This window comes from Phlebotomus argentipes, unplaced genomic scaffold (assembly GCF_947086385.1).
Source record: "Phlebotomus argentipes unplaced genomic scaffold, Phlebotomus argentipes genome assembly contig_15, whole genome shotgun sequence".
Lineage (NCBI taxonomy): Eukaryota > Metazoa > Arthropoda > Insecta > Diptera > Psychodidae > Phlebotomus > Phlebotomus argentipes.
In genome coordinates this window covers 7,024,285-7,037,985 of record NW_026776181.1, presented here as the reverse complement: position 1 = coordinate 7,037,985, position 13,701 = coordinate 7,024,285, and the positions used below count along the sequence as shown (strand labels likewise).

Sequence of the window (13,701 nt, the reverse complement as noted above, 5' to 3'; positions counted from 1 at the left end):
GATTGTCCCGCCGTTTGACCACGGTGACGCCACATGGTCGCGAAATGTGCTCCACGTCGGGGTCACGGGGGTGGCGGGGGCACTCGGTGCAGGAGCATCAGCCAGCTGGATGAGGAGCCAAGTTGGAGGAGAGGAAATGCGCCACATGGAATCCTTGCCATTTAACTGGAGAGAAGAGAGAGTCCGCATATGGAATTGGCAGTGCGTTTGCCAAAAACCGTCTGGCCCTCCAACCCGACGTCCCACCTGGACTCATGGCATCTATCAGTGGAGTGCCATGCTCATGTTGGCTGCTGCCGCGAAAAACATCGCCAGTGGCAGCAGCTTAGCCCCACAGGCTCCAACTTTTTATCGCATCACCTCTTCCAGCGCCCGCCTCATTGCCGCTCTTGTCTTCGGCATCGTTTTCTTTTTCTTCAACTTGTCCGTGGAATTTTTTCCGCTTTATTGGCATTTTGCCGCTCCGGATGGGTGACGGGAGTCACTATCGTCGCAGGACAGAACTCTCCTTGTCCTTCGCGACATCATGCAGACTTTTTCAGCCCTCAATCGCCAACAATTATCTCTAGTATCTCCGAAATCGGGCAATTTGTCTAAATTACGCAAATTCCGGGCAATTTCGAGGGGCCACAAGCAATCATGTCCTGCAATCCCTCCTTGGCAACTGTCTCCGGTCACTCGGCGCACAAACGGGCAAGAGTGGATCGTGTGTGCGACAGAGCAGGAAGACACCTCATGCACGGCAATTCCAGCGATCTGAGAGAGTGGAAGGCGAATGTTGGTAATCAGAATTGTCACATCTTTGGCGCTTGCTGGCCAAAAGTGCCAGCCACATTTCACGACAAGTCGCACCAGAGCCACGCAAGCACGATGCAATCTTCAGGAGCCATTCTCTTGTTTATACACAGACTTTTGAGCAAGACGGAGGGAGATAAAGTGCCAAAGAGCGACCCAGTGATGCCCAGACGCGATACTGTGTTGGATTCTTGGCCTCGGCCGAGCATGTTTGTATTCACTGGAGCCACCTCGAGCAAACATCTCCGAAAACAGAGCCTGCGAGAGGCAAAAATTGATTCCAGCGCCTGTGGGCGAACTAATATCTGTCTCCGCATGGCCATGAGCTCAAGATCATCCCCTGTCATTTGCATGCCCACTTGGGAGGGCTTTTATGGCCCCTCAAACGAAACCTTCCCGGCTGGTAATTGAAACTGCTCAGGGTGCTAAAAACCTCTTTATGATTGCCCGATATACCTTTCCGAGGCAATTTTTTGGTCGTGCCAATGGCATTTCCTGACTCTTTCTTCGGCTTTATTGCCCTGCAAGAGACAAAAAATGCATGTGAACAGGTAAATGCTTATCAGAAGTACCTTAAGGAATTTCAGGAAGAGTTAGACTTACCTTAAGAACCATTCGCAGTGCATTTATTACCACTAATCTCAGCATTTGCCGGTACCCAAGGCCGGTACTTAAGAACGTTGAGCATGTTGGTGAAGCTGCAATAAAATTCTGACCTTTTGATTTTTCGGCAAAATCTCCTTTGGATGTTAATAAGACAAACCCTACACTTGCATCCAAGCAATAACAGCGCATTAAATAAAATGAATTAAATGTTGGATCAGATTTTTTGTAGCTTAAGTTACCGGTGTAATTATGATTTTTATATGAGATTCCTTCGACATATAAACGCATTAACTAACTTGTATCAAGTGAATCTATATATTTGAGGCCCAACTCTCTGCTCGAGACCATTATCTTTCAATTTTACCTGAGAAAACATGTCTGAAAATATTTATTTTATGTACTGGCAATTGCTTTGTCTGATTCCTTGCCTGTCAGGAAAAATTACTATGGCAATTCTGCAAGATAAGGATCAAAATTTGAAAAAATTCCCAAATCCTCGAAGGCCAAGGGATGGACTTCTTCAGCTCAGACTGGGAAAAAACTGTGAATTCACTGAGTCACAATCGTGTTTGGCGGAAAATGTTGCAGTGCAGAGACACGTTCGAATGGGTTGACTTTCTCAAGGGAATCCGTGATGGTCGATTGACACTTTTCTATGTCACCGCCTTGGTTGGATGTTGGGGGAGAGGAAAGCCACATGAAATGTGCCAATTATCGCAAACAAGTGTCGACAATGGTGTCTTCAGCATCTCTGCCGTGTTGGCTGAACACATTCCGCAATTCCTCAGTGGCCACGAGTTGGGCGGACAAAGGGGGTCGCGTCGCACACAGTCCGGAAATGGCGATGGGTGTAGGAAAGTCTGGCCTTCCTCGCCCTACCCCCGGAATCCAGGCCCCACGTATGGCCTGTGTTCTCATGGACTAATGAGAGATGATGTATCTGGTTTTGAGATGGAGACCGTGCACACACAGCATCCCGTGCATCCCAGGAGAAGAAGGAGAAGAGAAAAACACCATAAACTTCTCTCACATAACACTTTTTATTCTGCGTAGGCCGGCGACAGGCGCCAGCTGTGTCATGTTACATTTCGCTCTGGTGCCCAGAGTCGCCCGGAAGTGCCCTCTCGCTCAGATGCACGCTTCTTGTGAGAGCGCGAGCGAGAGAGGCGCTTTCGGAACAAGTGTACCGACTCTCCCTCTCTCTGCTGCACTCATTCTACGCCATATGATTCACCAATTCACCAGAAACTAATCACAGGCACTCACATCTGTTCACATTGCTCGCCTTCTCGCTTCGGCCAACACTCCGGCGGGCCTCTCTTGCTTGCTCTCGTCCGACTTGGCTCTCCGAGAGAGCGAGAGAGAGCCGGAGACGTGCGAGAGCGGAGCGTTTCGGCAAAGGTTCTCAACTCCGTGCCATGGTGTGTTCAGTTTCAATTCAGCAACGGACGAGAGTGGTAGCTCAGCAGCTCCTGCTTCTGTATCATCGCAACGTCTCACGGATTGGCGCTCTTTGGGGGAAAACCCGCGTGTCTTGTGTGACAAATTTCCAGACCGCAGCTGTTCCCTTGCACCCAAACTCAAGCTAAAAACCCACAGAGTTCTCAGACAGTGAATCAGCATCGCGAACTAAGTGTGGCATCCTGTTGATGGTGAAGCAAGGATAAGTGACGTGAAGTGTTTGAAGAAAGGATAAAGTGATCCGTGATCCAGTTCCCGAAGATGGCAACGGACAGAACCGTCGATCCAACCTACGCCAAGATCGCCACGGCCGGACTCTCTGCACTCTTTCTCAAAGGTAAGGCGCCCTGATCGATTTAGAGAATGCTGTGTGACAGAGGAATTCCGCTCAGTCGAGGCGCGATGAGATTAATATCGCTTCGAGGAATGAATTAATTTCAATGATCCATTTCACCCATCTTTCACTCCTGCACCCACGTGAGTTTTCGTGTGAAATTCTTTACAGCGTGAGCTCAATATAAAAAACGCCTGTGACCGCGAGAGCCTTGCGGGAAGAAGGCAGAGAGATGGGGCCCATAAATCCATCTTCTTGCGTGAAGTGATTCGAATAAATTTACTGAAAGGAGGCAGAGTGCTCTCAGGCTGATGATGGCGTAGAGTTGGGTGGCTTTTCTACCTCTTGAGCGTCAAGAATTGCAGGTCCTTTGCTAATAAATTCACGTTGAGCTTTATTGAGGAAGAGCAATTTCTTCTCAGAAGGTCATTTTCATGCCTCCATGAGAACCCTTATGGGTAAGGTGTCTTTATTGCAGGTGCAATGAGACCGTAAAACAGGTTTCTGGCAATATTTTGACAAGAGTGTCTCAAGGTTTTCGGCAATCGTAAGTGCATGTAGAGAATCTCAATCTCCATGTCAGTGCACAACCCTGAATTGTGGCGAAGAGGAGACGCGCGAGGTGGGAAATCTCTCTCGATTATTGCTCTGGGGCCAAAGTGTGAATATTAATCTCATTCCTCTGACAATCTCTTGTGTAAATCGTCACGAGGTGATTCGTTATGAAATTAGCAAATTCTAAATCATCACACATCCGTAGCCAGAATCTATTGAGCATCGCCGAGTAGAGGCGCAATATTTTATGGTTCACGCGCTGATGGGAACTTCTCCGCACACAATTGATGACTCTATGGGACAAATGTTTACTTTCACGGCGACTGTGGCCACTTCCCCGCAGAGCTGAACAATTGTGGAAGATATTTCAGTCATTCCGACAAGGCGTGAATCGTGATGTGGAAGACGTGACTCATAAAATTATTAATTTTTGCACGAATTCTTGCACCTGTGACTCTCGTGCTCGGGTCTCTTCTTGCTCACGAACCATGCGTAAGAAGTTCTCACTGGTGACGCATAATTTGCAAGAATTGCCAGTCTAGCATTGAGCGACTGAGTCGCTTCAGTGTTATCTTGGCATAAATAGACGTGTTCCGCGTTGAGTGACACAAAGAATGGACATCTCTTTGCCATGGGATTTTCCCTTCCTCAAGCCAAGAGTCATCTCAAGGAAAATGGTGAGATTCTATTCTCATTTACCTCAAAATTCTCAGCAACTTCCTTAGCGCCACTCTGACCACAAGATCAACTGCTTGGGAGAAAAGGCAGCGACAAATTGCTTAATAATACCATAATTTGATAATTGCAATGGGGAGTAATTGCTCAGGTGTGCATTTCTAAAACTTTCTTGTGCACTTGTGGCAATTCTCGCCTGCTTTCATGGAAGTTTCCTTTGCTGAAATTCATATCGTATATAATGAATGCCTCTGAAAATCCTTCTATTTTTGTGGTGATTTTCCACTGAAGTCGGGATGTTAGCATTTTCTGCTTCCCCTTTGCGTCTGCCAAGAAGATAAAATCGAGGTGATTGGTGTGCCATAAAATAGATCATTTCGTATGGAAGTGCATGAGGCCCCAAAAACCGACAAAAAAACTTCAGTCAGAGCGTCTCCAAAAATACATCACATCTCAGCGTGTCAGATGGAAAAGTGTGAGAGCATCTGGGAGACATTTTCCTCATCTTCAATGACGGCAATTAACATTTTTCCTCAACTTCCACATTTGACCCCGCGCAAAGTCGTAAAGAAGACATGAAAATGATGGAGATTCTCTGGGCGATTTTCCTCATTTTGTCTCCCTCATAGACTTTTCAATATCATTAATTACCATAAATAATCAACTTGCTCAAATGTTTTGGGGGGATTCTTGGGCATGAGTCACACTGGCTCGAGCTCCAGATGGTCATTGTGTGTTCCACCCCCGCAGAGAAATTGATGCCAACACTTTGAGGGTATTAGCTCAGATGTGGCATCTCGAGGGGGACTCGGAGATGCGAGGTCGTGCAAAAAGTCAGTGACTTGTGAAGAAGCCGAAATGTTGAATGATGAATATTTTATGCGTTTCGAGAGATCAGACGAATTCTTTTTATTATTATTTAAGATTGTCAAACAAGCAATTATATTACCAACTAGAAAATGATATACGAAACTGACCCTCGAACATTGGTTAATTTTTTGCAATACATTTTTAGTTGTTTGTCTGAAACGCCCACAAGGTGGTTGACATTAAAATTGTATCGGCAAATTTGGTGTTTTCTTTGCACTGGCCGTTGACTAGGTAAAATCACCTATTTAAGCTATGCTGTTGAACTAATATTTCTGAAATTGAGCAAGAATGAATGACCCTAAAGATTAATCGACTATTGATAGTTTTCGATTTATCTGTCGATAGAGATATTGATAAACAAATAAACAGTTTCAAAAATTTCGCTACACACCCAGAATGCCCGAAATACACTTAAATAGCGGATGATGACTGTGAAATGGCTCATCTGTCAATGCCCATTATTCGCTTTTCCTCGAGATCACAATTCGCTTTGTCCATTTTTGGTGCTCAGCGTCGCCAAAAGCGAAAAATGTGCCAAAGCCAGAGACTATCGTATTTGGGACGCAAAGACGCGCAGCGTTGACTCAGTGTGAAAGCCATAAAAGTGGCGACGGAAAATGTTAGTCATTTCGTCGGCGAAAGGACACCCGACAGCACGGTGAGGAGCATCCCCAAGAGCCCATCCTCCCGCACTGGTGAGCCACATGGCGCCAGCATAAATACCAAGGAATTTTCGTCTCTCGCTCCGGCTGTGAAAATGATGCTGAAAAGCGCGCGCATGAAACCTAATCTGTTGGCCGTGTGTGAAAAGCCAAACATTTGGGCGAGCTGTGCTGTAGCATCTGAGGCCCGAAGGATGGGCTTCAGATATGATAACATGAGATAATGGAGTGTGCAGTGGTGTTTTCGCGCGCGGTGTCACTTTGCGCGGGAGAGACGAACAAAAAAGACCAACAGCCACAAAAATTGAATACATATCCATAATAGATGAGTGTCTCATTTGCATGTGGCGCCAATAAAATATAAATTTCGGTATGCAGACGGAATAGCAATTCGATGAAAGAGGCCGTGATTGTGTGGAGGAAGTGGCAACAAAACCACCTCCGCCGAGAATTCCCGGGCATTGAGACTCTGTTTTTTTTCGCCAATATTCCAAGGAAATTCAACATGCCTTTTTCCACATTCTGCCACCTGCTGAATAATTTCTACCATTTGTGGGTGAACAAATGGGCACTTAGAGAAAGAGGCTTTTTTGCGCGCCACACAGACTTAAAGAGGCCTTCATTGAATTCCCTCGGCAGAAGCTAATTGAGCTCTTGACTCGGAAAACTGCTTTATAATTTAATACGCGGAGACGCTGAGGTATTCCAAGAAGTGGTGTACTTGTTGCAAAAAAGCGCAGCGTGATAAATATGCGCTCAAAGGGGTGTTTTTAGTCATCATTGGAATGATCATAGGTCAACTGGATGTGCTGGATTGCATTTTGAAAGACATTTCCATAGAGCTGCAAATGTGCAGTTTCGCCGTGAAGTAAATCATTTCGAGAATGTTTCGTGGTGCGAAGAGTAATGTTCGCCACTTGTGTGCAATGTGGCTGACGGAGGTGAATGAAAAGCGCGCGAAATCTTCTAATCAGGCGCGGTGTTGCAGAAAAGAAATGAGGCAAGTTGCCGCGAGACTGTGTCTGGCGGGGCTGGGACGCACATTTCCAGCTAATTAGGCAATTAGGCATTGTGGGACACGGACACAGCCTCACAATCCATCGATATTTCATCCGAAATCACCACTTGTGGGCAACATTCAAATAGAATGTCGCGATGGTGCACAGACTGTTGGTAATTAATTGGTGACATGGGTGACGCGACTCTTTTTTCTCGCGCCATTCATGAAAATATGCTAATTATCGGCTCTGTGATTAATTGCGCGCGCGGATAAACTTGTTTAATCAGCATCCACGAGCATGTATCGTCGCGATGGTGTATGGGCAAAAATTGGTGTTGGGGAATTTGTGTGTCTGGCAGGCGGTGACGACAACAGAAATTGCCCAGAAAGGAATTAATGGGCTCTTTTTAAACCATCGCCACACACTCCTGCCTGGATAAATGCGACAATTTGTCTTTTCATTATTCGTCTGCCAGGGCAGACGCAGACGCTGCAGAAATTCACACCCGCTCATGTCCACCATGAAAGTGTCTTCTCAACTCTGCGAGTGAGAGGCGATGGCGTTGCGGTGAAAGAAGGTCAAAGTGCCATTTGGCGAGGAGAGTCTCTGTGGCATGGGAAATTGAAATACTCACGAAGGCGATTGAGCCGAAAAATTAAATGTGCGAAGAGTCATTTCGGATGAATTGCAATTGTCGGCGCCAATTGGCAAACCATCTGGAAGTTTTAGTGGCATCTTGTGCGGAGCGCGAATAAATAAACAGATGGTTGGGAGATTCTACGAGTGGAGCTCCTCTCTAAGCATATGGCGAAAGTCAGTCGCCTCACTCCCCTAATCATCTCGAGTAGTTATGATATTTGTGCAGATTTTTATTTTGACTGTGTGTTTTCCGAGCTGTCTTGGAGATTGCCACAAAGAAGATCCGTTTTCCGGTCAAACCATTTGAATAATCTCGGTAAGTTACTGAACTTACCGATACGACATGCGCGAAATTTCCCATTTTAGCACAATTTAAGGAAAAAAATAGAACTGATAAAGACCAATTAGTCATTAGATTGGCGATTTAAACTATTTTTCCATAAAATTATGTTAAAACCACCGCTAGAATCAAGAGCAAGAATCGAGGGAGCGCCTCTGAGATTGAGAGCATCATCCTTTCCGCCCGAAACTTAATAAATTTCCCGCCTTGTCCCCGCGACCATTAGCGAAAAAATTTCAATGAATATCCATAAGTTTCGGCATCCGCGTTTGTGGAATAAATCAGGGAGATTTACGTTCGCGATTCAACCTCCATTGTGACCTGTCTAGATCTAGATTCCCATATTGTCATTAGTCATGATCGAGTGGCAAGTTGAATGGCGGGATTTCATGGAAATTCCGACGAATTTCTCAGTCAAAATCCGTGTTCAACAGGGGCGATTCCTTATCAGTGGACACACAAAACGAGAAGAGAAGCTGCGCCGGGCGCGCTGATTTATGCCAGCGACTGGAGGTGTCCATATTGGGTGATCAGGGAAGCGCCAGGTCGGCGGAGGCAGTTGGAACTGGTGGCAATTGGATTGGATGGTTCACACTGTGACGGCGAAGATTCCCTGCCATGAGGCTCAACGAGAATGTCAACTTGTGTGTGATTTTTAAGGCCGCGCGGCGCGAGAAAATGCTTATGGGCGGAAAAAAGACTGCGACGGCCACTTAGCGAAAAGCCTCTTGTGGCTGTCTCGCGGTATAATGAGTTGGGTGATTTAGTGGCGGAGGTGAATCGGATGAATTCAATGAGCAAGTGGCCACCTCAGGTGCCCGAGCGACTCATGCCACATAATTAATAGGAGTTCAGATGCTGTGGCGATGGAGTAAACATTTGCATTTGACAAGAGCCTTCACTCGATCAATTTCCTCTCCCCGAGACTGTCCAGATGGCTGAGGCGGCGAAGGAAGGAAAGTGGGCGGACTGAGTGTCTTGTAAATTGCGATAGATCCACAGCTTCTCTCCCATGGAAGAAGATGGGGAAGATGGAGAGGAGAGATGATTCAACTTTGGTTGTTGCCTTCACAAAAGGCAAACGCAATAATCGCGATTGGAGATACCAATCTCTCGGCTGGATCTCTCCCGGGCCTCGTGTGCCCCATTGAATTCTTGGGAGTGTTACACCCAGAATGGACTGACCAAGCAATTCGGCGATAACCCTTTGATCTGCAGAGGATTCACTCCATGGCAGATCTTTCTCCATGCTGGAAGCACTGCTTTTTCAGCGCCACGCCATTTATTTCTTTCTCTCGCTCGTTTTTTTCTCGGCCCCAGCACAGACAGAGATCTCTTTAGTATCCCGTCCGATGCAATGCACTCAGAGCCTCATCTGGTCCAGAGAGTGAGAGGCCGAGCGAGAGAAAAAAACGGCCCAACAAGTCGTAAAAAAGCCTCAATGCCTCCGCGGGCAGTTTTCTTACCTCACCCTTCGCGAGTGAGTGCGAACAGGAAACCCGTTTTTTGGCCAGTGCGCGGGTTCTGGAAATTTCAGGAAATTCACAAATGAGAATCAAATGCTTTTTTCCCAAAAAATTTGATGCACACACACACATTTGAAGTGCGCAAGGAGCAGATATTGCGATCGGAAGTGGCGTACAGCTTTTGCGGAAGTGTTAGGTGTCTGTTAGGATTCTGGCGGTTAAAAACCCTCAAAATCTAATATTTGAAGAGCTTAAACTTCTTAAGACAGAAATACCTAGATTAGATTGTGATTGAATGCATATTATCTCCCCCTTTGGAAATGCGCCCACAAACGCGTGCAGCAAGAGTCAAAGAGATTTCTCTTGCGATCGTCAATCTTGTCCTGAATTCATTCGCTGCATTTTGCAGAAGAGTATGATTTTTGGGTGTTAATTTTCTTTCTTCTGCCAGACATCTTTCGCGCAATTTCACCCGCGGATCGTGTGCAATTTTTTCTCATGAATAAATCGTCTCGTAAAAAAATTCCATTGGTGAGATGTTGCAATGCTGCGCGCGTCATGTGATTAAAACATTTTTCGGGCCGAAAAAACCGCCCAAGAGGAGAGAAAAAAATCGTAAAATTTACATAAATTCGAGACAAATAGAGGCGCCAAAAAGTTTTGTCTCTATCACCGGGGCATTATCGGTTGGAATGTGAAGTGGAGGACAGAGAAATATCTTTATTATGAATTCACCCAAAACGCTAATTAAATAAATCGAGGTGCATGGGAGCCACCGACAAGAATGATTATCGAAGAGAGACGATAAAATAAGAAAGGAGCGACGATTTCAGCGTTCGAAAGTGAAGTCAATCACATTCGGGTTATGATTTCGTTATGCTCCGTCACAGATGGTCTCTCGCCAAGTGCCAGAGAGGAATTCCTTCGTGAATTGCAGGGTGTGCAGAAGTGCGAGTGGGCTGAGATTTGGCTCGATTCGGCACACCTGACCTTAATATCTCACCAGCTGAGGGACTGAAATTCGTGTGAAATTCGCCAGTGGAGAGCGATAAGAGGCTATTCGGGTCTCTCCTGATAAGGCGCTCCTGTGGCGAGAGAGCCCAAAATCGGCACATTATCGACATGCTCGTGATAAAGTGGCCAGAAAAGCGGAGGCGTGGCCATTCATCAGAACACTGTTTGGACTCACCGCGCGGGTTCTCATGTACCAAGATTGCAGGGAGAAAAATTGCGGAACTCACTCGACGGCGCACGTGAAAGCATGTGCAGCCGCCTCAGCATCCAACTGGCTAATGAAGATTTCATCCTTGAGGTTAATGCGATCCAACGTGTGCGCCTCTCAATCGACATATCATTGCGGCTAGAGTTTCATTATCGACCCAGCTCTGCGGTGAGCTCGCGTTCGTGTGTGAGTGCAAGATGCAAAGTGCAGCGAAAATATGCTGCGAATGGCGCCAGATTGTGGCGAGCGTCTCGCCAGTGATTCCATCGTGGCTGTCGGCGGGAGAAATGCTGCGCCTTGTGACATATGGGCGACGGTCGTCGCCACAATTGTGCGATGACGAGCATATCGCCAATGCTCAATGGCGCTCAATCACACATTCACAAGTGCTAATTTGCCGTAGCGCACGCGGCCGCAAGCTTCTTCACACCTAAATTGTGTGCGCTTCAAATGCGCCACACGAAAATAAATTGAGATGTCGGGAATCACTGGGACAGGTGCAAGGTAGAGAGCACTTGGCTGCGACATTGCCAAGATTTGGCCCTCGCATCGTCAATTAGTAGAGTTAATTAGCACGTCAAGAGCGCACTGTCGAACGACTCCCCCGTTGTCATGCCCTCGCGATGGATTGGCGATTCTAGACTCAATTTCTTAACCCATTTGCAATGAACTTCTATTCGAAGATGTTTCTGAAATCGTATCTATGCGTACTTCAGGCCTCAAATGCTCTTTTGCCTCAATGAATTGCAGTAACGACGTCGGTAATTAGCGTGATTTCCTCATTTTAGAGCGATGGAATAATCCAAAGTCACACATGTTCAGCGACTTATCTGTAAGAGTAATTATAAGTCTTCTGGGCAAGTGCTAATGAATCCCTTTTCGCTTCAATTCCAGGTGCCTCAATGTCATCACTAATGGACCGCGACGCGGGCTTTTGCTCAGGTAGTTCTGAAATTGAGGACGAAACTGATCATGCTCAGGCGCCGCAGAGCCCAACTGATGCGTCCGAAGACTCAGTAGAAGTTAAAGTCACTCCTATTTGCCTGCCCAAGAACAAAAGAAAGAGCTCTGAGCCTCTGCGCTGTGTGGCAGAGTCAGAGTTGGGTCCGATCAAGAAGAGGATCCGCTATGAGGAGAAGATGAAGACGGCGGAGGTGAAAACAGAGTCAAAGAATCCCTTCCGGCCATGGGCCTCGGTGGCGGCAAATGGACTGCCTCCGTGTCCTGTGGATCCAGCTGAAATCTTCCGAAGACATCCCGCCGTGACCACTCTGCACAGACTGCCGCAGAGTGATGACGATCAGGTGGAACCTCTCGCCCTGGTGGCAAAGAAGAAGCCAGAGACAGTCGTCACACCAATTCCGGCTCAGAGGATCAAAGAAGAAGAGGTTGAAGATCAGGGATCTGGCGATTTTCCAGTGCGACCCGGTGGAAGTCGGCCGTCGCAGGCGCAGCAGAGGAATTACAAGAATATGACGCGCGAGAGGCGAATCGAGGCAAACGCACGCGAAAGGACGCGCGTGCACACGATCTCGGCCGCTTTCGACACACTCAGACGTGCCATTCCCTCCTACTCCCACACGCAGAAGCTGTCCAAGCTGTCCGTGCTCAGGATAGCCTGCTCCTACATCCTGACCCTGAGCCGGGTGGCGGGAATGGACTACAGCCAGGACGCTTCGGCGCCGTCCATTGACGAGTGCGTGGATCTCGTCACGAAGACCATCCAGACAGAGGGGAAGCTGAGGAAGAAGAAGGACGAGTAAGGATCCGATGAAGTAACAACTTGTGACAATAATCGGTGCTCACTTTGGAGTAAAGTTAACTCAATATTCTGAAAAACTTCTTGACAATACAATTAATTGCAAGGCTCGGATTCAGTTACACGTCACTGTTTTTAATTAATCTTGGGAGCTGAGGTGGAGACAGAAAACCACTGAATGTCCACAGAGATAGAGAGAGAGAAAGACAGACTATGATGAATGATAGTCACGTTTCCATTTTCTCACAAATTTCGCTACTCAGTAAAATAATTTCCAATTTAAAGTATTAAGATGTCATTTCACAGGTTGGATCACGAAATATTTCGCAAAAACTGATGGAAACGCCTGACTTGAGGAGTCTGTGCTCTTTTCGAAAAAATGTATTAATAGTCCAAGTACAAATTAATTTCTAAGTTTTTTGTCATTTGGTCATTTTATCACAACATCGTGCCATTTTTATTCTGTTGATCTATTATATTATTTTGTGAATTATTTTATAACCTTCGCATTGTCCCTCCATTACTTTGATGTTTGGTTTTTATTTCTTCTTTTCTTTTGGTATGAGATAATTATATTTGAGAATGTTGCAAAATGTTACTCAGCTGAAAGTTATGCTTGATGTGAGGAAAGTGTGTGGAAAGATGTCATGTACAGAGTAAAATCGTGTAAATAGATTCTTTTAATTCAGTCGCATAGATTTTTATGGTGTATCCGTTGAATATTAAGAAGTCTTACTGTATAAAAACAATTAATTAATATTCTTGTGGATGGAGATTGTGAAGAAGTAGAGTTTGTAGATTGCGCGATAAGTAATTTATGACGATGAAAGAGATATGATCGCCAACATTTTTGTGATAAAATTTGCCTAAAAATAAATGATGGAAAAATCTTACTGAAGAGTTAAACCGCTTGTCTTTTATTTATCATCGCCCTCTCAGCGACTTCGTCATCCACAATCCAGGCGAGGTGTTAATTTTTAATTATGATTCCTCAGCAGATTGAGTCGTGATTCATGGTGAAAATTAAATAAAGACCCAAGAGAGTGAATTTTGGCCTGGCCGAGGATCACATGCAAGAGGGAAGGATGGTGTATTAAATTATGATCATCTCGCAGTGATAATTGTTTGATTTGTCAATTTGCGGCTCGCGGCAGTCTCGGCATCGGGAATTATTCACACACTTTTTTATATCATCGGATGGAGAGAGATTGAAATTGAGTGTTGCGCGTTTATGAGAAGATCTCGGGAGAGGAACGCGGGCTGCGACATCCAGATCGACGCGATGACGAGAAATCCAAGCAAATTGATGATAATTG

At 46.0% G+C, this 13,701-nt stretch overlaps 1 protein-coding gene across 1 annotated transcript; it reads left to right on the top strand.

Moving 5' to 3' along the window:
- Nucleotides 1-2,844: 2,844 nt before the first annotated feature.
- LOC132261830 (transcription factor Atoh8) lies at nt 2,845-13,278 on the top strand. The gene is made up of 2 exons (XM_059760830.1): nt 2,845-3,199; nt 11,521-13,278. The coding sequence occupies exons 1-2, from the start codon at nt 3,124-3,126 to the stop codon at nt 12,387-12,389; spliced, it is 945 nt and encodes a 314-aa protein (XP_059616813.1). The 5' UTR covers nt 2,845-3,123; the 3' UTR covers nt 12,390-13,278.
- Nucleotides 13,279-13,701: the final 423 nt, after the last annotated feature.

Coding starts and splice junctions, on each gene's coding strand:
- LOC132261830 (XM_059760830.1), top strand. CDS start 3,124: ATGGCAACGGACAGAACCGTCGATCCAACCTACGCCAAGATCGCCACG. Junction 3,200..11,520: donor CTCTGCACTCTTTCTCAAAG/GTAAGGCGCCCT, acceptor CTTCAATTCCAG/GTGCCTCAATGTCATCACTA.